General features: G+C 33.7%; 1 protein-coding gene across 3 annotated transcripts; it reads right to left on the bottom strand.

Moving 5' to 3' along the window:
• Nucleotides 1–232: 232 nt before the first annotated feature.
• On the bottom strand, nt 233–26,519 carry LOC128986441 (TBC1 domain family member 15-like). Of its 3 annotated transcripts, none has more exons than XM_054406817.1 (12): nt 26,312–26,519; nt 14,940–15,035; nt 14,416–14,539; nt 10,830–11,025; nt 9,450–9,643; nt 7,988–8,235; nt 6,773–6,971; nt 6,078–6,295; nt 4,868–5,065; nt 3,915–4,031; nt 3,039–3,252; nt 233–1,211 (listed from the first exon to the last, which is right to left on the bottom strand). In XM_054406817.1, exons 1-12 carry the CDS (start codon nt 26,336–26,338, stop codon nt 1,201–1,203), a joined length of 1,842 nt encoding a protein of 613 aa, XP_054262792.1. In that variant the 5' UTR covers nt 26,339–26,519; the 3' UTR covers nt 233–1,200. The 3 variants fall into 3 exon arrangements, with proteins under 3 accessions (XP_054262792.1, XP_054262790.1, XP_054262789.1); XM_054406815.1 differs by having other exon boundaries at nt 2,994–3,252; XM_054406814.1 differs by lacking the exon at nt 233–1,211 and having other exon boundaries at nt 1,222–3,252.

Raw genomic sequence — 26,519 nt, forward strand, 5'->3', positions numbered from 1 at the left:
AAATAAAACGTCTCCCTCAATATAATCTCTGGTTTTATAACAAAAGCTTACATTGTAAAATCACCCAAAATAAGAGAGAAACGTTAAGTCAATGTTACACAAGCTTCCTCACATGTTAGCAGACATCATGGGAACTATAACTTCAGACTTTATAATAGGATTAGAAATCTGCTTCCTGTATTGAAACACAAAAATATCATTGGGTAAACAAAGGACCCACAAAATACGAACATTCAGTCTACAAATTGTTTATTTCAAAGTTCTCATATGAAATAGTACGATCAAGGCCCCCGTGCTATTGACAACATTTATTCTTAAGACTACAAAGATAATTCAGGAGCACTCAATACCATATAAAAATATTCTGTCAATTATATACATCAATATACACACCAATGAAATAGGTAACAATAAAATAGGAATATGATAAAGAAAATAACTTCATATCTTGATATATATTAGATATTAACAAAAATACAAACAAATATATACACTTAAAACAAACCGTAATGTGGTAAAAATTGTTCATTTTTCAAAGTTTGATTCATAGGAATTTTTAAGTGCTAGACATACTTTGATGATCTTTCTAAAAAAATAATTTGGGGTTCAGAAATTAATAAAAAGAATCTACACAAGCATTTTTTGCATTATGCTCAAAGTTGGTAAGACACATTTGTTCCACTTGGTTATAAAATAAAAATAGTGCATAGTGTGTGGTCATAAACACAGATGAACCAGTAAATCTTTGTCTTTTTAGGTATGGCAAAACTAGTTTTCAATATTTAATATTTTAATTATTTAAAAATTAATTTTTAGGGCCAGTCTTTTTTTAAATTTAGTTTTAAGCGAAATTTGATTTCTCTGAAAAAGTATGAATAATTTCATCAAGTTCATCTCTTGCTGTTAAAATTTCCATCGATTCGAATAATAATGTTTGAATCTGAAGAAAGATGGTCAACAAAAAACTTGTTGGACCCCAAACTTGTAAAATGTATCAAAATTATACCAGTCTTGCCTGTCTCTTAAAAAAAGTTTACATTCAGCCATAGGCTTGAGTTAAATTTCTCATCAAACCTTACTAGCTAAATAAAATTACCTGTGTTAAAACTACATTAAAACTCAAGTCTTTTCGTTGACAGTAACAAATTAAAATTACATTTTAACTTGCACAAACAATCAAATTCAGTTCAAGATTTCAACTCACGTACATTCTGCAACAAAAATAAGAAATTTATAAATACCTGAAAATAAATATCTTTAAAAACAAACAATAATATGCTTTTAACATAATCTATATCTATGTAAGACATCACCAAAGCTATTCCAAATCATAGACAAATTAAATCTTTACCTAACTAGAAAAAAATAGTTTCACCAAAGAACAACTTAAAACAGTTCAACAAAAGCCATTGGAAGCAAGGTTATACAGTGTATAAATTAAGTTGTAACAAATCTAAGGTTCCGTAATTTTTCACATCTAAAATTTTTTTTAACCCCCTAACGGGGTAGGGGGTGACTTATTTTTTTCAAACAGCAACCCCTATTGAGTGACCCCCTCATTTTGAAGGATTTGTCAAAATAAACACAATGATGCAAACCCGAGGTGGATATCTCACCCCTAGCCAAAATGACAGATATTCCAAAATTTTATTAACTGTATGTAAAAAAGCACCAATTTCACAAATATGGAAACAAATCTGTATTTTTAAAACCGAAATAGATAGAAATATTCTGTTAGTGGAATTGATTGTTAACATAGGTTCCGCATTTTTTTAATTCAACCATATTTTTTAACCCCTTTAACAGGGTAGGGAGTGAGGGTGATTTATTTTTTTTAATAACAACCCCTATTTAGTGACCCCTCATTTTGAAGGATTTGTCAAAAGAAATACAATGGCGCAAATCCAAGGTAGATATTTCATCCCTAGCCCAAATGGCGGGTATTCCAATATTTGATTTATGTGAAAAAGCACCCATTTTGGAATGCCTGCCATTTTGGCTAGGGGTGAGGTATTCACCTCGGGTTTGCGTCATTGTGTTTCTTTTGACAAGCCCTTCAAAATGAGGGGTCACTCAATAGGGGTAGCTATTTACAAAAAATAAGTCACCCCCTACCCCATACCTTGTTAGGGGGGTTAAACAATTTTTTTGGTGTAAAAAATTGCGGAACCTTTGTTAAGAATCGAACTCCACAGACAGAATATTTCTACCTATTTCGATTTTAAAAATACAGATTTGTTTCAATCCTTAATTTAGGCTACACACTGTATATTTGTATTCGTTGTATTAACATTTTAAAACTAAAGAAGACAATAATATTATAAAATTAAAATTACCTTTTTATCTAATCCTGTGTATTCCATAAAGCAGTCCTTATGGTGAAATAGGCCTAGCCTAATCAATGTTTGGTACTATTTTTACTTTCGACTAAAATTATTATAATTGTATAAAACGTAGAATAGTGATGTTTTAAAATTACAACATTAAAAGCCACATAGTAGAGATAAGATCAACACATAGCCTATATAGTAGATAAATAATTAACTTACTAACTTGGTTAAAACAAAACCAATAACTTTGTATATGAAGTGCATAGGAATCCCAAAGGAGATTCCCCTGATATCTGCCTTATAGTGCAGACTTGTTACAGTCCAGTTAAAAATAATAAGAAACTCCAGTTTCAAATGCATCTCATGTAGGGTTGGGTTTCCTGGACTAATTAGTTGTAACTAGAATTGCCTGAATTGAAACCATTCGATTCTTATACTGAAATGTTGACTTTGATCAACGCATCCCTAACTGATTTTCATACTGATTTCAATTCATGCACGGTCACAGATGCCTAATATTTCTGCCGCCCTTGTTTCATCAGCTACTCAATAAAGTTTTTCCATCTTGACAAAAAAGTATAGATTAGATTTTTTTACCTTAAATCAAACCACTAAATCACAATTTTTATTCCAACTGAATAAACTTGCACCAAAGATTTGAACCTTAGTGATAGTTGAGATTGATGGAGCGTTCAAACGCGTCTTCACCTGTCGTGTCTTGTATATGGACAGTCTCGCAGTCGTGTTCCGAAAGTTCCGCCTCGTCCTCTGTAGAGTCTCCGCTGGAGCTAGGCGGGGCCAGTCCGATGGTTCTCTTGACAATGCGGGGCAACTCCTTTGTCGCAGCTAGCTGGTGGTAGATGGATTCTGCCCGACACACGATCTCCTCCAAGTCTATCTTCATTGACAGGTCGTTGACGTGCTGAGCAAACAACAGGTTGTGAGTTTAAATATCAACAATAAACCGTTAATTGCAAACGAGCACTACAGATACAAACACATGCATTAAAACCGTTAAATTAAAACTGGTGGTTTTTATTGTATCTTATGACATTAATCAATTTTTTTTTTTTACATAGAAAAGATTTTAATTTTAAAATACTAGCTACTTGGGATGTATAAAAAATAAAATGAAAGCTCAACAGAGCAATGGGGGAATTGCGGCACCATCTTCAAATTGAATGCTTCTAATTTTACGTCTAGTTCCCCGTAGCCTAAGCGATGGTTTTTATACATTACCAAAATAGCTTCAGTAAAAACAGTTCTAAAAACACTGTTAAATTTAATTAGTTATAAATAGTATTTACTTCCATTAATAAATGCCACATTTCAACAATTGTTATTTCCAATATATCATGGTCACTAGGTCCGTCTCTGACTGTATAGTATGACTTTGTCAATGCTTATTGTTTTACAACAATAAAAGATTATTTATTTATAACAGAACAAAATATCAGGAATTGCAAATAAGAATTTATAATTATGTCAAACATGAAGAGAGTGATAACAAGTAACAACAAGTATTTACATTAACGAAACTTGTTAACCAAACTAAAAACTACCATAAAATAGGTTAAGTTTTACCTTTAAAATCTCATTGAACTGGTATTTGTTCTCGATGAGAATGTCTTTTTCACAGTCCAAAATAGCCACACACAGCAGCAAGTGGAAATTCGGACAGGGTAGATCAGTGAATATAGTCTGGAAAAGGACAAAAAATAATTTAGTTAATGAAATAAGAGACAATTGGACACAATTGCCATCAGTAGGGATTTCATAAAATCAGAGTTGCCCACAATGGCCACAACAGTAAAAAAATTTTGAAATGCAATACACTCACATACAACTGCCATACATTGGCCAGCTAATATTATTTTTACACAATTTTAAATCATAAAAATGTGACTAAAATTTAAAATACCGTACATTTTTTGTCCTTGGTGTTTCAAGTTGTCCTACAAGAAAAGAAACTTTCACAGATGTATTTTTTTTTTTTTTTTTACAGAATCAAGCTTAATTGGCTTACTTGAGTCAATTAAAGATCTTTACTAATTCTATATGTACTGCAGAGCAGAATCAAGTATAAAATATACACAATAAGTCATAAAACATCAAACACACTGAAAATATGTCCTAATGTAGGACTTTTTGCATTTTTTTAAATTTCAGTTCAAATTTAAAACAGAAGTAATCTTCTCATTGGTTGCAAACCAATACAGAAGTCCCCTGTTAATGAGTTGTGAATTAGCATACCAGAATAGACAGAATTAGGTGTGAATAGACTCCAGAAATCTTCCTATCCACACCACTATAATAATTACCAACCCTCCAGCAATGTCTAAAAAAGATGTTCCTTTAAAGTCTTACATATTTTACTGTGTGTCAGTACCACGGCTATAAATGACCAGGGCTCACAGTGCATCTCATACTAACCGCAGGCCTTCCGTTATGTATTTGTAAACTCAGTTTCTTCGGCATCTAGACCTCTGTTTGGCAAGAAAAAAATCTAAAGTAAAAGTATTTAAATAAAACATTACCTCCCATAGCACTAGGATGTCATCATAGGTGAACTCTCGTTTGAAGAGCACCAGCAGCCAACGGAAACAGAAGAACATGTTGCCTGAGTCATGACGGTCCAGATAGCCAGCCAGCTCTGGTTCAGCCGCTCCCAGCAGACTGTGTAACTGTGACAACTGCTTCTTCATGCCTGCCTGGTCCATGTCAAAGTTCCTATACTGTAACAAACATTAGGTATAAAAAAATTGTACAAATTATTCTCAAATTAAAATTTTATGATTCGCCCATTCTAGTTTCAAGAAGTAGGTAAACGTCCCAAAAATCTACAATATTCTGAACCATCCATATACATTATACAGGGTGTCCATAAAACACGTTCAACACTTTGGGAAATGAATCCTCATAGTAAAAGGAAGAAAAAAGTTTATGTTAAGGTATGTCCGAAAATGCATATTTACCCAGATATCTCCCATTTTGTTTTTTAATACAGTTATATGTTTTAACGATGATTATAAAACTTGGTAAGCAAGTTAACGTACACAAGACCTATTATAGAAAAAGTAATAAAATTGGTCCGAATAGAAATTTCCTAATGCCAGCTGTTAAAATTTGTATTACTTAAATAACTCAAAAATGGATTATTTTATAAAAAAAGTCAAATACAATTTATCTATTCATTTTTAATTCCCTATCAAACAATACAAAGATAAAAAAAATCTGACGGAAAATAACTGAAAGATGACGTTTTTGGTGTAAAAATAAGAATTCGAAACAAGAACAAGAAACAAGAATTCGCCCATTCTAGTTTCAAGAAGTAGGTAAACATCCCAAAAATCTACAATATTCTGAACCATCCATATACATTATACAGAGTGTCCATATAACATGACGTTTTTGGTGTAAAAATAAGGCAAAGTTAGTCGGAGTGCACTTCATTTTGCCTGATCTTGAACTAAAAACCTTTCTATTTCAGTTATTTCTTATCCTATCTTTTTGATCTTTTAGAATGAGGATTCATATCCCAAAGAACTGAAACGTTTTTATGGACAACAAAAATTTCAAGGCCACAGTTTGACATAAAAAAATATTTCGAATTGGAAATATTTATGTTTAAAACCTTTACCTACTTAAAAATAAAAAAAATAAAATCAAATTTTAACAAGATTTTGAGAGAATTTTAATAAATAAGGAATTATATTCAACAGAAGAATCTTCTAAGAGTAAACTTACAACTCTGTCCATGAGGCCCACAAAACACCAGAATGCGTCTACCTCGTTGGACAGCAAGATAAGTATCGGAGACAACAGATCACTCATGCCTTGTACGTAACCGAGGTCAAAGTTGTACATGACGTAGGTCATCAGTATGTCATACAGGAGGGCAAGGTTGGAGTTGTTCTCTCCTTCGAAGAACGGATGAGTTCTGTCTGTTCGGTTTACGTCTTTTTCTGCAACACAAAATGTACTATTTTTAGTTATACATCAAATAAATTTTATTTGAATTTTCACCGTGACTTTAGGCTACACAATAACGTCAAGTATACATTCTGTTGCATTTACTGCTTCAAATTACGTTTTTCTTACAAAAAAACAATTAAATACCATAGACATTTCTCAAGATTGAACCAGTGCCCTTCTTTTTCCACAATTATCAGACTAGAAGGTCTGTTTACATGGCCAAAGTAGACCATCAATATTAATCTTGTTCTTTGAGATATGACCTCGTTGTTGGCAAAAACAATGACTGAAGTTTTAGAGGTGTTGCAGCAATTCATTTTTGGTACGAGCAATTTACTTGAATTGTAGTGTGAAGTATTTCAGCCAGTTCAAAGATGCAGTCATCAACAACGACCAAAATTGAACTGACCATGACCATTCAGCTTATTTTGTACCCTTTCTTTGTGTAAAGTTCTCCTTTTACTCACCAATGAGACTTTTGCGGTCCCGATAGTCGGAGAACCTCTCCTCTTGTCCCATAGACATGCTGCGCCACTGCAACTTCATGCGAAAGTATTCCTCCACCTTCTGCTTTCGTAATTCCCGCAGTTCCGCAGTGGTTGCGTGCCACGGGTAGTAGCCCAGCAGGTACTTCCACACCTCGTGACGCAGTGAGGGGCTGATACCCTGCCAGAAAAAAATGTGATTTCAAATAAAACATTCTCAAAATTGTATTTGGAACTTAAGTGCTGTACCAAATGAAACTTGCTTTTTACCAACCATGATAAACAGTGTTAATAATCTTAGAAATAATGTAGAATGGAGTAAGGAATACTGGAATGTAAAAAAAAAAAAAAAAAAACGGATAATATTGGTAAACTCAAACGCAAAATTCATGATGTATCATTGCAAAAAAGCGCTCAAAAAACCCCTGCAATAATAAGTTATTAACCTAAAAGGTCACTTATCACTCTTCATGACAAATTCTGTAGAAATGAAATGTTTATTTGATATTATTTCAATTAAAAACTCAAATAATAACAATGGTAAGGACTGAAAATTTTTACAGAATATACTTCACAGTACCCAAGTAAGAAAGTATACACACACAGTGATGGTGTACTTACATACCTGTACCAATTAACTGTATTGTAGAAAGTCTATCTTTCTCATACTATTCTACATTATTTTGAATTGTAGAATAGGTAGGATATCAGCTAGCTTACCTTGGAGAATTGCAGGGACGCCCATACAACATACAGAAGAGACTAAAATACACAATATTTAGTCCCTTGGGGGACTTTGTCAAGCATAAAGGAATCTCTGCTGTATGTTCTGTAGCCTGCCTCTGTAATTCTCCAAGGTAGGAAAGGCTGATATCCTCCTTATTCAAAAATTCAAAATCCTGGCCTAGAGTCTTTCCTTTAACAAAACAACCTACAGCACTGCAATTATTTTTGCACAAAGTTCAATTTCAATCACACTGATAATTATTAGGCCTACTAAATTTATGAAGGATTGATCATAAAAACCAAACTCTAAAATATTAACCTGAAAAAAGATAGAATAGTTGTTATTATGTCAGGTCCAGGAGTCCAAATTATTTAAGTTACAATTGAATAATAAACATTTAATTTTTTTTTAGATTTTAAGTTTTACGATTTAGTTGTTTAGTTGTCTGTGTTTGGTATTGTGATACTTACGCCTCTGAACACTTTGTCCTTGACCCAGTCAGGGTCTGTTATCACTCCTTCCTCGTCCTTGGCCTGCGCCCACTGCTCGGCTGTGAGTGGCGGTCCTCTTGTAATGGTTGGACGAGGCGGCAGGGAGGGGATCATCTGGTAGTCCTCTTCTCCCTCCACCACTCCGCTCAACATCTCCCCGGAGCTGAGGCTGCGGTTCAGCAAGTCCACCACCTCATCTTCCGGCCGCTGCTCAGGATGCTTGTACACTAAATGTCAAATCAGACTTAAAAAGGCGTTAGGGGGGGCGCTTTACCAAGTGCTATATTGAAAAGTGCTAGGCCACACTAGGCGATCTGAACCAATATTGCAAGCTTTAGAGAATCAGTCATATATCTTTAGTTCGTCAATATATTCTGAGAAATAAATATTTAAAATTAATAATTATTTAAAATTAATAAATAATTAATTCTAGTACTAAATGATGATGATAATATTATTTGTATGTGTAAGAAATAATCACACTGATCTTATTGCCAATAATTATATCCTACAAACACTAAATAATCCTTCACACCGTAACAATTCCCGACTGAAATAAAGATAGCAACATAAAATTAACTAACTTATTTTTATAAGAAACAATAACGCAAATTGTGTAGATAACTATTTTTATACTGTATTGGCTTACCTAAAAAAAATCAACAACAAAACTAGCAACACTGTTAAAGGTGAATAAACTGTTACACGTCAAATTTATAGAGGGATAAATTTAGGCTTTATCTTAACCGGGGTAAACTATTTTACAAAGACCTAACTTTACCCAGTGTTTGTAGAAGGGAAGTCAGAGTCAATTTCCCGCTGGTCTGTACCGATGAAGAAGTAGAACGGACCAAAAATTCGTCTACAGCCCTCGCTGTCAGAGGGGTTAGGTCGGAGCTGGTTAATGCAACTAATAGGTCTCACGAGCCGATGTAACATTAATAAGGGAAGTTACTCTTCCCTTCTAGAAACACCAGGTAAACTTACCTCTTCGTAAAATAGTTTACTCCGGTTACGATTCGGATTAAATCCCGTTACAAAACTGACGATTTGATAGTTTGCAACTTTTGATCTGAACTTAGCATTAGGATTGGTGTGAACTATACAAAATACTAACGATCGCTCTGAAGGCGACATCAAATTGGATTACCGGAGTTGATTAAACACTATTTGAAAATACAAGTATAAAAGAAAACTTACTGTAATTTTGTTTACTAGAAACATTAGTTGGATGAAAATAGTCTTAATTAGTAAATTTGGATTGACCTCACTATTGCTACATAAAAAAGACCAAATCAGTTTTTTTTGCTTAACAAAAGAATCCAAACAACCAGGTGAACTTATATAATTCCACTTAAACATTTTTATATATTAAGAAATTTGTTTGATGCTTGAAAAATATCAAACCGTCAATATTTAGAAATAAAAACTAAACACTCACAAAACACATCCGTAAGTTTTGAAAACGTTTCCATCGTTGTTTCATAAGGTCGGTGTTTCAAGTTTGACATAAACTTCCAAACAACATCTGTCGGAGCTTCTGAAAAGAGGTTCAGTTCGGCAAAAGAGTGGTTCAATGATTCCGCCTCATTTCGTTCTGCCAAGACGATGTACAAGTTGCGATCCCTTGCGGATCTGAAAATAAAATTTTTTAAATTTGCCTTAAAAAGGATATAAGCTTTATTTATATTTTTGAAGATAGTATCACTCACATCACAGAACACTCTTAGCAACTGAAATATAAACAAACAAAAGACTGATATTGCTTGTGGAAAGTGATAAGGAACATCGGAACTGGGTTGGTTCTTGTTTGCTGATAGCAAGTGAAGTTCAGGGTTATAAATTCTACACCCAAAGTGTCTTTAGAATCACATTGGTAAACCATGATACACTATGAACTGGAAATGCAAAAACTTGATGTGTCTAAGTATGTTTAAACAATACGCTTTTTAATTAGTTATATCTATTTAATGTACTTTTTTTTAAACATGTTATGTTGATTATTACTATATTATTTATTTTAATCAAAGAAGGATAAGCTAGGTTAAAAATTGTGATTCCTAAAAATGTATTGACTTTGTTTGGATTAAAGAAAAACATATTTATGAATATTAAGAATAAAATGATAGCAAAGTCTCAGTTACCTCAATATTAAATTTGCAAAAAAGTAGTTTTAGGGTGTTGTAAATTCGTGAACAGGGCTATAATTATGTAGGTAGGCTACAAGTGCACATGAAAGAATGAAAATTCTAGATATATTCCAAAATCTTATTTTTTAGTTGTATAACTCTTGATTATTTAAAAATGTTCTATTTTCAAATTTAATTTCTTGAAATGTTCTAATAAGTATGAGAAAAATTAATAAGCCTAATTGCTTTTCTAGGACAATTTGGAATTTGAATTGTTTGGGAAATGTGTTTTAGCGATCAGTTTTTGGATTAATTGAATCTAGTATTCACAAAGATGTGTAGGAACTTTCTGAAGGTTGAAAAAAATAATCTAGATGCACAGTGTGAATCTGGGCATAGGGTAGAGTTGGAGGGATTTATGGTAATTTCTATTAACATGAGACTCGGCATGGCAGCCGCAAGTATCGTGAATCTCCACACGACAGCTATTCTATGTCACAGAGCCGACCCAAACTATTATTTTATTTTTCTATAATCTTGATGACCATGCTTTCATTTCAACAACCCTAGTCTGAGAGTGGTAGAGCTACAAAACACTTCTTGCCCCCACCCCCCACTTTTATAATATTTGGTCCCTAGTTTATTTAAGTCAATTTATGTATGGTTGTGTTTTATTCATCAATCAGTCTCACCTGCGAGTGCGTACTATCGCTCGCATCGCACTGACGAAGCAGTCTGCATTGCCATACTGGAAGTGGAAGGCGTTGAGTGAAGAGCCGTCTGCCTGCATAAGCACCAAATATCTCCCGTGCTTCTTCACCTGATAAGCCTTCAGTTCTCTAATCTCGATACGAACCGGCTTCAACCTCGTCTGTCCATCATAGCTCCCTGACAAAGGTATGAAATCTATCATACTTACTTACTTGTTGTTATGGAGTGGGAATACATTTGTACCCTCAAAAGAGAATCCAAATTGACACATGTCAAAATAAAAATTCAACATAAAATGCTTTAATAATACAGAAAAATTATGTATGAGGAGGCTAAGTGTTTAAGAAATGTTGTCTTAGGAGGTTTTCAGTGATTAGTGGATCTTAAACTTTACTAAACTTTTTTCAATTATTGTGAGACAGAACTTTGCATGGCTTGTTTTAACAGTTAAAGGAATTATTATGGTATAGAAATATAAGTTGAGTAACCTATACAATTTAAATTTGTTGACATAATTTAAATAAAAATCAAAGTTTTAACTATCAGTAACCAAAGATTAATCGTAGACTACACCTAATATTATCATAATCATAAAAATTACATTTGAGATCCATATTTAAAATGTCAAAAGCTAGTTAAGCTGAACTTTTAGCCATCTTATGTGGTCTATAATATAATCATCATTTCAACCTAAACCAAAACCATTAACCCTTCGCGAACGGATGACGGACATATCAGCCTAAGTTTTTGGCAATAAAGGACGGGTGGCGGATATACCTGCATATGGTTTGTTATGTTTCGAACGGAAGACAGATATATCCGCCTTATCTTCAGACAACCTGGCTGGTGTTTTTACAGTACCCAGATGTCTCGAGCTACCACGGCGCTACTTCCCCGCGCTCTCCACAACCAGTGCAAACTTGAAAGCGACTCTCCGGCCACCCTCTCCCGCGTCCCCCACCCCACGATGTTGAGCGTCTAGCACAACGTTTACTTATTGGCGCTAAAAGCTACAGTTGTTGTCTGTCTAGCAGCGTGAAATAGTGATAACATATTTTTCTTTATTTATTGCCTATCCTTGTTACGGCCATATTTTCAAATACTAGCAGCTGATATATCCACCGTATTTTGCTTATTCGCACCATTTATTTTGTGCATAAAAACAAGGGAAAAACTATTTAGATAGTATGAGATGTTCTGTTGTGTTTATTTGATGTATGCAGGTATAAAAAAATCACAAATAATGAAAATAAATTTTTTTATTTTAATAATTTTTGCCCGTTGTAGGCTATTAAAGTCGCCAGTCTGGGAAGGGTAAATACTTTTAAAAACAGTTATAATCTTGCAAAAAATGATATATCGCGTGAATACGTTAACTTAAACGTAGTCATTAAAGTAAGAAAACAAATTTTTACCAATGTGATTATGAAACTGATAAAATCTTTTATGGTGATGACGTCTTGATCTATGGCGTCTGTGATGGAACGGATTCCTGATTATCCGAGACACTGATGGACCTGACCAATCACAGAATAGTTCAGTAAAACCCTACTATACATTGCAACTTTGTTTCCAAAACTAAGTTTCAGTCCGGTTTCGTCGATGTTTTCAAAACGTAGCATTCTGTGTCATAAATAGTTCAAGTTTAATAGCATTAAACAGTTTTAGTTATTATCTAATTAAAACCAAAGCAAAATCAATTTTTTTTAGCCAATTGCACAGTGTTAGGTTAAATGGAGCCTATTATACGCTGCAACTGAATTTTACAAATTTGAAACTGTGCACAAGTGTTTGTGGCTAAATTGATCGACGCAATTGTTACGTAATGGTTATCTTTTCTTAAAGAGAATGAATCTCAGTATTTTGTTGTTGTAAACTAAACTCAATATCTGGATTTTCTATCCCAGAGATTTGAAAACAGAGCTGCTATGTATAATATGGGCGCAAGAGACGAGGAACCACCACCGGACTCAGCCATGCCAGACACCACCACCAGTCAATTTGCCCAATTTATGTGCACAAGTTAGAATTCAAGGATATGTATTGGTTATCTCAACCCTCATCAGTTTTCTTCCATACAAAGATTATTTTATACATAGACCTGTGTATTAGTTTTGCCTTTTGTTAAAAAAAATCCATGCTTCACCCATGTTTCTGTTGTTTGATACCATAGAACAATTAAAGTGACGGCTAGTTGCCATAGGCTCTAACACAAGGCCGCAGCGAGACAAAAGTGGTAACACATTTGTCTTGTCAAAACAAAACAGCTGATGCACTAATTTATAATTGAGAAGGCAATGTTTATGTTTACATTTTTGTTATTTCTGTTATTTATTACCATGGCAATATTCATGACGTTGCCACACACCAACGGCCGCGGCCTTGTATTAGAGTTGCTTTTGCTCATGAAAGTATGTTAACTTCACCTAATCTTACAAGAACATCAGTGGAGTGAGATAAAACATAATTGCCTAATCGTGTTGATGGTTTTATTGGTAAGATTATCTCATAAATATTGTTATTACAACTTTAGGCTGTTAAGTGTACGGCTTGAGTGTATTTTCAAAAATTATTTATTTGAGGTGAGGGTGAGAGTTGAACATTTTTATTTAACTGTTTTCGTCTTAACTATAGAAAAGTTACAAACTAACCAGATATCACTAAATATCTGTTGCCGAGCCTGACCTACTTCTAATCAAGATAACGTTATTCATTGTAATGGTATTGATTATGAGGCATTATCTTCACCACTTAACCCAACTAAAGTCAACAGTCTAGATTTGAACTGGGAATCACAACGTATAAAACCATTGTCATGTTCCTACAAATCTTTATTGCTGCTAAATGGAATAGTACCGTACTTAAAATATATATCGTAATTTATAATAATTATGAATAATAGGTAACATAATCGTATTTTAGTAAAATTTTGATCTGTAAAAAAAATTTGAAGGAAAAATATTAAAGAAGAAAATTAACAAAGGATTTAAACAAATTTCATTGGATGTTTGGGAAATACAAAAATTTGCTATGCTAAAAATATAATTTTTTTGTTTAGGAAAGGTATATTGTTGGTTTCTTATGGCTTACATTACAGTGTGTTAGGATTTAGAATAAAGATTGCAAAATGCAAAATTCCAACATTCGTTATTGTTACCCACAATCTCGATCTTTATTGAATCAAAACATGAAAAATCGGTGATTTTGGAAGATTTTTCGGCAGTTATTAAAATTTAAATTTCTTGTTTCCTTGCAAAAATCACAAATTTTTTCCGGGCATTAAAATTCACATGCAATTTCCGGTTTTCATAGTTTCTAGGTTGGCTCGTCACCCTGGTCAGTGATTATGTAAATTGTTGATTTAAATTCCACAAAACACATTAGTAGGCCAAACTCTTCAACTCAAAATGTCATGTTAGTAAAAATAGTAGAATCGAACACAATGTACACTATGGCACAATGCACAATGTGGACTAGGAGCAGATCCTCAAAATCATATAGGCTATGTTTGCATGGTAAAATATTAAAGAACCTATATGTTTATTTTCTGAGAAGGGTCTAACTCACCACTGTTAGTGCTGAATGTACGAGCTCGTTGGCCGACGGTTGTAACAAGAGACCAATCCTGTTCCGGGCAGTCTGATACCTCCGACACTTCGATCGGCTTCCATTCGATGCACTTGCCAAAACTCTGAACAATTGCACCAATTTAAACTGAATCCATAACAAGACTTCTATTGTTTTAGCTAATAGGTAAGGTTTTACTTATAGCTTATCATGTAAAAAGTAGCAAAAAGAAAAAAAATTAAATTAAATAGAATAAAATATTAATGGTTTATTTTGTAAAATGATTGTGGACAAATGTTTTGTCATTAATGCATCCTGAAGATTTTGACTTAGTGTAATTGCTAAATATTGCTATTCTCCCTACATCACTCTTTGTTTATAGTTAATACTGTACCATTAATGGTCCATGGTTTATGAATGGTAAGGTAAAAAAACTTCTGTTCATTAATGGTTTTGAGCTCATCAAAGAGAAACTCTTAGACTCCTGTGAGTGACAGATACATTTAAGTTTAGTTTTAACTTACGTATTGCACAATGCTGAGTGTACCATTACAGAAGCCATCATCGCCTTCCTTTGCATTCACACTACGAAGTATTACTCCGTGATGGCTGAAAATTTCCTGAAATTATCAAGACATGTCCGTCAGATGGAAAATGTATTCACCAAACTCTAAATCATTAACTTGTTTAATTAGTACCGCATGCTTGGTTTCATTAGTTGACCTTTATTTCTTTATTAACAAAATCTTTAAAAAATTGGTGTAGTTATTTAACCATTTACGACCTGATTGTTTAATAGACCCAAGATGATAAAAAGGAACAAATTCTTCAAATTAAAATTCATTATTCATTTACAGTACAAGTTATTATACAATGAATAGCGCAACAATGAATTCTTGTCACTCATGTGCAAATATAACTGACACGAGGTAATAGTAGGCATATGAGTTACGTCATTTGAAATTGTAGGTTCCTGGTGCAATCCTGAGGATTGAATCTGGACCGAGTTGCTATTTGTCATTGGGCTAGGGGCAAATCACGCAACTTGTTAAACAGTAAAACGTCTAGAGTTTTAATTGCTTCCTTAAAAAAAAAACTTTAAAAAAAACTGCCGTTGTATAAAAATATATTAGTAGTTAAGTAAAAAAAAATTAATTGGTTCAGCCTCGATGACCAATAGAGAGGTGATGCCACAATGTCCCTGTCCAAACTGAAATAATTTCATTGGGCAGGGTTAACTTTTTTATAAATTTAGCATATTGGGCTTTTTACTAAAAGACTCTTAAATGAACCGTAATAACCTTCAGGATAATATGTATTTTGATTTATGAAATGTTTTTTTTTATAGTAAACATCAATAAAGCCTCAATCTATGAAAAAGGTTTTCGGTCCTATTATTTTTCTAACCTCATTTATTGCTTTACTGATTACCTAAATAAATGACAGTGTGGCCGCACATTCATGGCCTTTTATCAACTTGAGAGAACCTACGTAAATGTACTTTTAGTTAAAGGCCTTTAAAATAAAGTGTCCATTGAAGGGGCTTTACATTTACAATTTACACCAAAATACACCATTTCGGGATCCTGGGATATTGTCATACCAACCAAACCAAAAAGTGAACTTTTATACTAAACTTAGGCTATCAAACGGTGCGCAGAGGTTATTTTCCAAGTATTAAAACCATAGAAAAGTTAAGAGTAAGTTAATGGCCATGCCACACCGACATCCGCCACTACCGCAGCCAGGACTACCGTGTGCGGACGTTATACCTCGAGCCGTGCCAGACAAAAAGTGCCGCGTCTCCAGCGGGTGTTTTGAGCTGGGTTACATTACAATTCGTTTTAGGCCTACATAATAAACACATGTCTTAACTTACCTATTTAGTATGCCATGTAAACTTTCTGGGTTTTTAAAAGTTGTAAATCGTTTTTGGAAGCAATTGAATTTCCATTTGTTTGTTATTGAACATGAAAAAGTGGACTGTAATTATTTTTTTTATTTGAGACCTATTTTTTATTGTTCGAAGTGCAAGAACTTTAAATATGCGGTGAAGTGAATAAATTAATTGCTAATTTCTAATTGCTAACTCCTTTTATTCACACCAAAGTAGCCTAAGCTAATGCTAGGATAAAACCTAGTTTCAGCAAATGCAAGTTTTTATTCACTTCACCGCATACCCCATTTGAGAACAAATTATCCACTTTCAATTGTGTCTTGAACATTATTTTTTGCTACACTACAAAGACTAACTTAGTTATTTTTTAAATAAAAACATAGGCTACAGTGGAATACTTCTTTAATCCAGTTACGAACATTTCAAAACTAATGGCATTTTTTTGCCTTCTATTAAATGTTCATGTTAACATTTATACCGTTTTGGTTGTTGTAAATTGAAACAATTGATGAAACAATAACAGATCTTTGTTTGTTTACCTCAACAAAAGGCCTATAACAAATTTGATATGAAACATAAAATACCCTACATCGACGAACAAAAGAAACATGTTAAATTCAATTTTAAACTGTATTAAACCTACTTTTAAAATTAAAATTAGTTGCACCTTTGCCCATGCGATAGACAAAACTACCGCCCGCCTGGGGTTGCGCAGTAGTTCTGTGTGACTTAAGGCCTATTTGATAATATGGTGAACGATTTTTTAAAGTTCGCTCCCAGCGTGGTAGTGAACTGAACTCGGTGTGGCATGGCCTTAAGGGTATCCAATCCATAACTTACATTTCCCTAACCCTGCATAGCACATCAGCATAAATTACTTTGGAACATCAACTTAATTGTCTGGGTAGCCAAGTGCTCGCCTTCAAATCTGAAGGTTATTGGGTTCGATTCCAAACGAGGTCGTTACCGAACCCAAATGCCATTTGTCATTGGGCTATTAATAAAAAGTTAATGATTGTCTATCAAGGTAATGTTAGGTTGTAAGTTAGGCCTAACCAGACAAACATTTGACCTCTTTAATTACTAGCCTATGAACAAAGTGTAAGTAAAATGTGAACGGCATGAACACAAAAATAGATTAAAAAATTGTAGGTAGTCTACAACGTGGTGTAGATTTAGGCCTAACTAAGTTAGCCTTCAACAGCTGTTTTGACAAAGTGTAAGTTATTGAACATTTCCCAAGTTAGATAAGTTAAGATTTATGAGGCAAAAAACATTAAATATCACCCAAGAAAATATAAACTGAAATAAAAATTAAAAATATAGGTCTACCTAGGCAGAAAAATTGAGTGTATCAACATTTTAAAAGTTGTAAAATTAGGCTAGGCCTAAATAACTTGGAAATTAAAGATTTCTTGTCCTCGTCATCTCTACATTTTATTTCACTGAAAAAGTTTAGCCTACACCAGGCATTAACTTAGCACTAAAGGAATGTCTAGTGTTAATACAGTAATGCTTATGCATTTCAAATTGTGGTAATCATTCCGTATAGGTGTCTCCAAACGAATTTTTATTTTGATATCTCACTTTATAGTTTTTTACCTCCTGAATCCAAATATACCATTATTTTTCTCAGCTGATGAATATTTCTCAAGATATCATCCGTAATAATATACAACATTAAGCCGGGTTTACACTATGTAGCAAAACGTGCTATATAACTTTTGCTATATAACATTGTTATATAACTTTTGCTATATAACACTGCTATATAACTTTTGCTAACAAAAAAACAGAGAATTTTGTGATTCCGATGCCTGTGCTACATGTTATATGTAGCAATTATGCAGCACAACCTCATTCATATTCCGTATCAAAATGTCGCGCCGAAGAGACCTATTGCTCGCGGCAGCTATCACGGTGTTTTTAGGAAGTCAGAGGCGGAAGCGAAGGTTTTGGGTTCGACCGTCGCTTGCTTCCAGAAATAAGTATAGTGCATCAGATTTATTGCGTGATCTTAATGATGACGATCACGCTGATGATCCGTCATTAAAACGCGAAATAAGGTGCAATGGTAGCTTTAAAAACTTTTTACGTATGACGAGTGAAGATTTCGAATTCATCATTGGCATGATTGGCCAGAAGATTGAAAGAAAAAACACAACATTCAGAGATGCAATACCTGTCCGCGAGAAGTTGGCTGTGACTTTACGGTTTTTAGCAAGTGGTGATTCGTACCAGAGTTTGAGCTACCTGTTTAAAATCTTCAAGTCAGCTATATCACTCTTCGTTCCTCTAGTTTGTGAAGCTTTGATAGATTTACTTCAGGACTACATCAAAGTAAGTAAGATATTTTTTTTAAATATTCTCTTTATTGTTTAGTAAGTATCTAATAATTGAATAATAACAAACATTTTCAATAAACAACACAAAGATTGAATACGAGTTGAGATGTAATAATGGATGTATTAATGGTAGTAATTGAATGTTTAGGCCTACACAACAAAAAACACAACAAAAAAATCCTGTATTACAAAGTAACTAAAAATAAGAATAAACCTTGAATTGTAAAGATTTCATAGTACTACATTTGAGAATGAGTTCAACAAATTTGTAATAAAAAATATAAGTACCAACTATGATGTTAGACGTTAATACTAAACATGTCCTTGTATACTAGCTGTGGTGTACTCGTGTTGTACGCTACCTGCGTACACGTGAAACAGTAAACAAATTCCCCTTAACTTGCATTTAGGTAGACAAAAACAACCAAGCTAAGTTTAACCTGCAAAAGCTAATAATTTGTATTCACATGTTTTAAAACACTGTTAATAAAAGCATCAGTTGGCTCTTCATTTTGTTCTTCGTTTGTTAGTGGCTGCTGAGGTTGAGACTCACGCTCGTAATTAATAGGTTGAAGATTAGGTTCCTGGTAAGGAGATGCGGCGCCAGAGACACTTCTTGATGATGACGAAGAATGCGTGTTAATAAAGTTGCCATGCAAATGCTCCATCTCCAAATCATACAAAACTTGATTTATACGGTGTTTCGCAGCTGCTTGGTAAAATTTTGAAGGTAAGTTGCGAATTTGGAATGCAACATGTGTCCCAAAAACATCAAATTCATCCTTAGGACGATCCTCTTCCTTCTCCTTCGACAGTTTCTTCATTACTACGTAGGCCTCTTCAGCCATGTCTTTTGTAGATGGTTTTTTCTTGATTGGTTTAACTGGCGGCTGAAGGTAACGCTTTTTAGGTTGTTGTTTCATTGGTCTTGGGCAGCTCTCTTCTTTTCCTGGTCCAGCGCAGCTCTCTTGTTTTTCTGATCCTTCGACCGAGCTCTCTGGAGCCGATGTACTTGTTGCATCCAAGTCCACGACTGACAACTCTTCGTCGTCGATGCCATCCTAAAAATAAAAACGTAGCAATAGAAATTGAATTTTAATTTAAAAGTGTCATATGTCATATGTTAGCATTGAAGAATTATATTAAGGAACACAAGAAGAGATACAAAAATATGATAGAACTTAAGAAAAAAACCCATTTTGACAATAAAATTAGAAATTCTACCAATGTTAACAAAACTGTTTGGAAAATTGTGAACACTGAAACAAAAAGTAAAAAAGAAAGATGGCATAGTAATATTTCACTCAAACATAACGGCAAAAAAATAGAAGAACCATATGCTGTCGCAAACATCTTAAATGATAATTTTGCTGAGATGGTTGACAAAAATGTTTTACCAAAATTAAAGGAAACCCAACAACATTCTGATCAAAGTATTTTAAACATAAAATTTAGGTGTCAAACCATCGATGAATCAATTTTGACATCCATAATTGATTCAATAAAACCTAAATGGTCATCCGGTTATGATGAAATTCCAATCAAAATTATTAAAGAATCAAAATCTGTTTTGTTAAAGCCACTTTTACATGTGATTAATACATCACTAATAACAGGCGTTTTTCCCGCTCAACTAAAAATATCAAAAATAATTCCAGTATATAAAAAAGGTGATAAAAAAGATCCGCAAAACTATAGACCATTGGCAATTCAACCTGCTCTATCAAAGCTATTTGAAAAAAGTTTACTTTTTCAACTAGTAGATTATTTTGAAAATAACCACTTATTAGATCAAGAACAGCATGGATATAGAAAAAATAAATCTACTACTACAGCTCTAATTTCTTATATTGAAAATGTATTACATAAGTTGGATGAGGACAATTATGTTGTTGGCGCCTTTTTAGATATGTCTAAGGCTTTTGATAGCGTGAATCATTTAAAGTTACTGCAAAAACTCAGAGCATATGGAATTAGTGGTAAAGAACTGGACTGGATAAAATCTTATTTAGAGGGCCGCCAACAGTTTGTTAACATTGGGTATTTAGATGGAAATAAGATGTACAATGTTAGATCTAATGTTAGGGAAGTTAAGTATTCTGTTCCTCAGGGATCTGTGTTGGGTCCATTCCTGTTCCTGTGCTACTTGGGAGGGATGCCAAAACATTTATCTGAACGGGTAGAAAACAATGCCCTCTGTTTGTATGCAGATGACATAAGTATGTCTATACATGAAAAGAATATTGAACTTCTTGAAATAAAAATGAAAGATTCGCTCAAAATAATTGGAGATTACTTAAATGAAAAAAACCTTTTACTTAATGAAAACAAAACAACCTTTATCAAATTTGAGTGTAAAAAGTCTGGCGAAAAGATATTTGAAAATTTTGCATGTGAAACAAAATTTTTAGGTCTAACCTTGGACAGCACACTAAAGTGGACATCACATGTCAATAAAATATGTAATAAAATTAGCTCCGGTATTTTTACTTTAAGACGACTATATCCCCTTTGCAGTAAAGAAATTTTGCGTGTGGTTTATTATTCAAATATACACTCCCATATTGCTTATGGTATTGAAATTTATGGTGGAACAAATAAATCTAACTTAAATGAAATTTTACATTTACAAAAAGAGGCCATAAGGTGCATCCTTAATTTAAATGAAAATGAATCATGTAAAAATCGTTTCAAAGAATTAGAATTCTTTACAGTTTACAGCCTCTACATATATAAGACTATATTATATGTTAAAAGCCGGGAGTCGCAACTGCAAAGACAGCAAGATGTACATACTTACAATACTAGACACAAACAAAATTTTATAATTAAAAAGCATAAAAAAGAAAAATTTAAAGAAAGCCCTGATTATATTGGGGTTACATTTTTTCATTCCCTCCCTTGTAGCATCAGAAATGAGGAAAACGGAAATAAGTTCAAAAAAAAGCTTAAGAATTTTCTAATTAGTGGAGAGTTTTATAATTTTGAAGAATTTACTGCACTATGTTCAAATATGTAAATAAACATGTAAATATGTAAAAAAAAATAAAAGATAAAATGGATCAGGAAAATGGTTTTTAGTATTAGTTATAGTTTAAGATTAAGACGCATTCATGTACACATTGTTGTATGTCTGAATAAAGATTTATTTGACTTGACTTGACTTGACTGTTATAAGAACGCAAATGCCGTCGCGCAAATGTCGTCGAGATAGCGCCGTTTTAACGTTGTAATGGGACTCTTATGGGGAAGGTTATACTATAAAATATTTGATATTATTTTTTATTTATTATTTTTATTGGTGACATCCACGTGACGGCATTAGCGCTCGTATTACATGGCCTTAGATTTATTTTTCTGATGAATTATTGCGTGTTTCAGGTCCCATCTTCAGAAAAAGAATGGATGGCAGTGGCTGAGCAATACAACACCAAGTGGAATTTCCCTCACTGTCTGGGAAGCATGGATGGCAAATATGTGACATTGCAAGCGCCTGTGCATAGTGGAAGTGAATTTTACAATTATAAAGGCACTTTTAGTATTGTTCTTTTCGCGATTGTTGACGCGGATTATTGTTTCCTATATGTGGCCGCCGGATGCCAAGGTCGGTTATCAGATGGGGGTGTATTTGAGCACACTGATTTCAAAAAAATGATGACGAACTGCACGCTTAATACTCCGAAGGCGAAATATTTGCCCGGAAGTACATATCCATTTCCACATGTGCTTTTAGCTGATGACGCTTTCCCATTAAAAACCTGGATCATGAAGCCGTTCCACGGAACATACAACCAGGGCAGCGCTGAAAGGATTTTTAACTACCGAATTTCTCGTGGTAGGAGAGTGGTCGAAAATGCTTTTGGTATCCTGTCAGTGGTGTTCCGGGTTCTGAGAAAGCCCATGTTGCTTGAGCCGGAAAAGGCGGAACAGATAGTTCTCACTTGTACATATCTGCACAATTTTCTCAGGAGAAGTAATACATCCAGGAAGACATACTCACCACCAGGCACCTTCGACTCAGAACATCCTGAAACATTTGAACTTATACCTGGACAATGGAGGGTGGAGGGTCCACCAACCGGTACGTTACTAAAATTACGGAAACTACCAAGAAAGGCATCAGATCTGGCAAAAGAGATTTGGGTTCAGTTCAGTAAGTATTTTCTTACCCCTGAAGGATCAGTCCCATGGCAAAATAACGTGTAACAACGCTATAACAATTGCCGTACAGTATATATGTGGCCATACGTGATGATGATGTGATTAAAGAACATTAGCAAACCTATAGCTATAAATCTATCTTGTTAAATAATTGTTGTTTAATGTTTATCTTTCTCTGTCCAAAACATTATTTAGTATGTTATTGTACTAAGTATCTGTATATTTTTACAACGAGAAATAAGTGTTAACCTGTTTAAAATTTGTTGAAATCGTCTTTTTTATGGACATGTCATTATTTTTTTTTTGTAGAAACAACGGTTATAGATTTATTTGTTGTATGGTAATATAGGCCTACATTCATTTATAATATCACATTGATGTATTGTAACAGCTGAATAAAACATTTTCATTACAAACAAATTACAAAGAAGTTTGATTGTTCCTACAAAATTGTTCGTATTTATAAATATTCTTTTTTCTCTAGTTTAGGTATAGGTTACAGTTGCTAGGTCATTTATTTGCATAATTTTATAAATACTAATACAAATATTACAAAGTTCATTTTAAATGGTTACTACTGATGATTGATAAACATTAGTGGAGCAAGAAAACAAAGTTTTTTGGAAGTTTTTTGGATATGGTGTTGATTCAAAATATAAAAAAATCCTATATTTTAGACCAGTAGGTATGAAAATTAATCCAATCCTAGGAATAATGCAGTAGGCCTACAAAGAAAAGTGGTAAACATACCATCATCCTATAACAAATAGTGTACATAATTTTGTTTGTACTATTGTTGAAAATAATCACAGCTTTATATAATGTAGGCCTATACAACTTAAATTTAGTTATAATTTTGTATATACTGTAGCAACTGATTACCAAGAAAACTGAAATAAGATAAAGGTTTGAAGAGGTTTGAAAGTAGGGGTGGTATGTACTAACGGTGGCAATGCCGCGCCATTTGGATTGAAAGGGCTCGCTTATCAAAGGCGCCGCCGCCGTCGCCCGCCAGTGGTGTGGCGCCCCTTTGCCAGAGTGAGTCTTCCCTAAGTGTGGGCTGCGTACTCAGCCAGTGCCGATCGGTAGTGATATAATAGTGAATATATTCTTACCTGGGTATCTTGAGTAGGCCTATCAACACCTGCCGATCGGAAGTCTCGTGGTTTAGTTTTGTCCTTTAAAAACAAAAGACTATTAAAAGCGAACCACTTCACATGCTCTGAAGCTCCCGAGCCACTTTTCTTCTTTAATGTCCTCTGAAATTTTCCAATGAGACACCTCATCTTCCGCTCTACTTCTGCTCTGTCCATCTTCATTTCCAACGCGATACTTGACCAAGCATCATGCTTCTTGTTCCTGATTTTATAATCAGGACAACTAGCATCTCACAACGCCGGTTGTTCACGGAACAGTTCTATTAAGTTTATAACAGCATCCCGATCCCACGCACTGTCGCTATCAAATACTTCCATTGTATCACCAAGCGAAAACGTCCGCACACACAAGGCTACAACCGTGAACTGTTGACACTAAATGCTACATATAGCAGATGCTAGACGAAAAATTTTTGTATAACATCTACATATAGCAATGTTAGATATAGCACGCATTTCTTTTGATCTTTACCGACTCCCGATGGATAGCACAATTTTTGTTATATATAGCAGAATCTGCTACATATAGCAGTGTTATATAGCACTTTTGAAAAGTGACTTTTTCTACTTCTAGCAAATGTTATATAACATTGCTAGATGTTACACAAATCTGCTATATAGCAGGTTTTGCTACACATAGTGTAAACCCGGCTTTACAATAAACAAGGTAGGATGGATGACATTACAAGTGGAAGCTGATTGTTTTCAATCACAGTCAAGCAAATGGAAGTGACAACTTTAATTAGCTAACTCTGATTCTGCAATATAAAAATCACCTGATTAAGTTACACTTTTCACTTTCTAAGACCAATAAGTTGTATTATTGTTACCAGTAGGCCTTTTTTATCCTTATTAACTTAATGATTTATTGATTTATATTTCACCGTTTAGAAATTACATAATAAAATGGTGCTATTCTAACATAACCTAACCTACCCAAACCTCTAGAATGTGTAAGCGTAAGCAAACTCCTTTTGATGTCAGAAAAGGCAGGTCAGGGTGATAGGTCGTGCTTTATGTGAATTGATGACTGCATTAAGTCCTTTGAAGGTAGGTTAGATTAGGTAAGTTAAAGTTTAGGTTATAATGTATCAAGTTGTTAGTTTATGTCGCCTGCAGACTGTTTTTGTAAAATTAAAATCCAGAAAAAACTACTACCTATTTCAAAAATGCAAGCATTTTTGAAAAAGTAATTTGAAGTGTTTTTCTCAGGATTTTAATCTTACAAAAACAGTCTGCAGGCAACATAAACTAACAACTCGATACATTATAACCTAAACTTTACCTTCCTAATCTAACCTAACTTCAAAACACTTAATGCAGTCACCAATTCACATACAGCACGACCTACCACCCTGACATACCTAAATAGGAACTACATGTAGCCTAATTAGTCCACCAGTCCATCTATATCTTCATAATGTGACGAAATTCCTATTATAGAATCATTAAGTTATTTGACTACAGAATCACTTGAAATGCTATCCATCCTATCCTGTTTATTGTAATGTTAAGTATGTTTTTAGCGGTGAAAAATAATGGTATACTTGGATTCAGGAGGTAAAAAACTTTTAAAGTTAGATATCAAAATTAAAAATTCGTTTGGAGGCACCTATACGGAATAAATACCCAAATTGCATAGGCCTATTTTATTATTAAAATAATGGTACAGTTTCTTAACTGGGCTATGCTAATATCGATTGAAACTATCGAATTGAAAATATTGATTAATAATCGATATTTGTAAATATATCTATTATAAAATTAAACTATCATAACCTAACCCAACCAACCAACCATGCTGATGGTGAAAAAATCGCATGAAGGTTTACTAATCAATTCGATAGTTTCAATCGATATTAGCATAGCCCAGTTAAGAAACTGTACCCAAATATATTATTATTTTAAGTTACCGTAACTTGATACGGTGTTGTCTTTCACCTCGATGGCTGTAGCCTGTTATTGTATCTGGTCCTAAGTTAGCCCTACTTTTTTAACTCTAAACTTTAATTAGATTATGACCGATACTCTCCACGATTTACAATAGGCTACTATCAAAAGCACACACGTTTGAGATTAACTGAATTCTCTAGGTAGGCTATTTAGATTGCCCTGGGAAACAATACCTAAGTTAAGTATGATGGAACACATAGGTAGGCTACCAAGCAGGTCCAAGTTGCTGGTTAGGACCGTACCACTCACATAAATCAATTACAGTTAATAAAAGTTTGTATTTAAAACAAATCCTTACTAATTTAGACCCAAAACAACTTTCTGACACTTAAACTTAAAACGACCATTCATGCAAATAACTTAATTGTGAAAGAAATACTCACCGTTCCTTGTTCGTTGAAATCATCCATTTCTGTCAACAATAAAAGATGAGACACTAGCAGTAAATATCTTTACGAATATCTGAATTTTAATTTCCTGCAATTAATGAAAAACTATTCATATTTTAATCACTTCGGATTATCAAAATCTTGTTTATTTTACTAGTACTACACACAGTAGAATAACAAATGACAAAACAACGACATGACA

The sequence above is a fragment of the Macrosteles quadrilineatus genome, unplaced genomic scaffold (genome assembly GCF_028750875.1).
Source record: "Macrosteles quadrilineatus isolate MER2022 unplaced genomic scaffold, UCM_ALF_1.0 Scaffold_2__2_contigs__length_208266976, whole genome shotgun sequence".
Lineage (NCBI taxonomy): Eukaryota > Metazoa > Arthropoda > Insecta > Hemiptera > Cicadellidae > Macrosteles > Macrosteles quadrilineatus.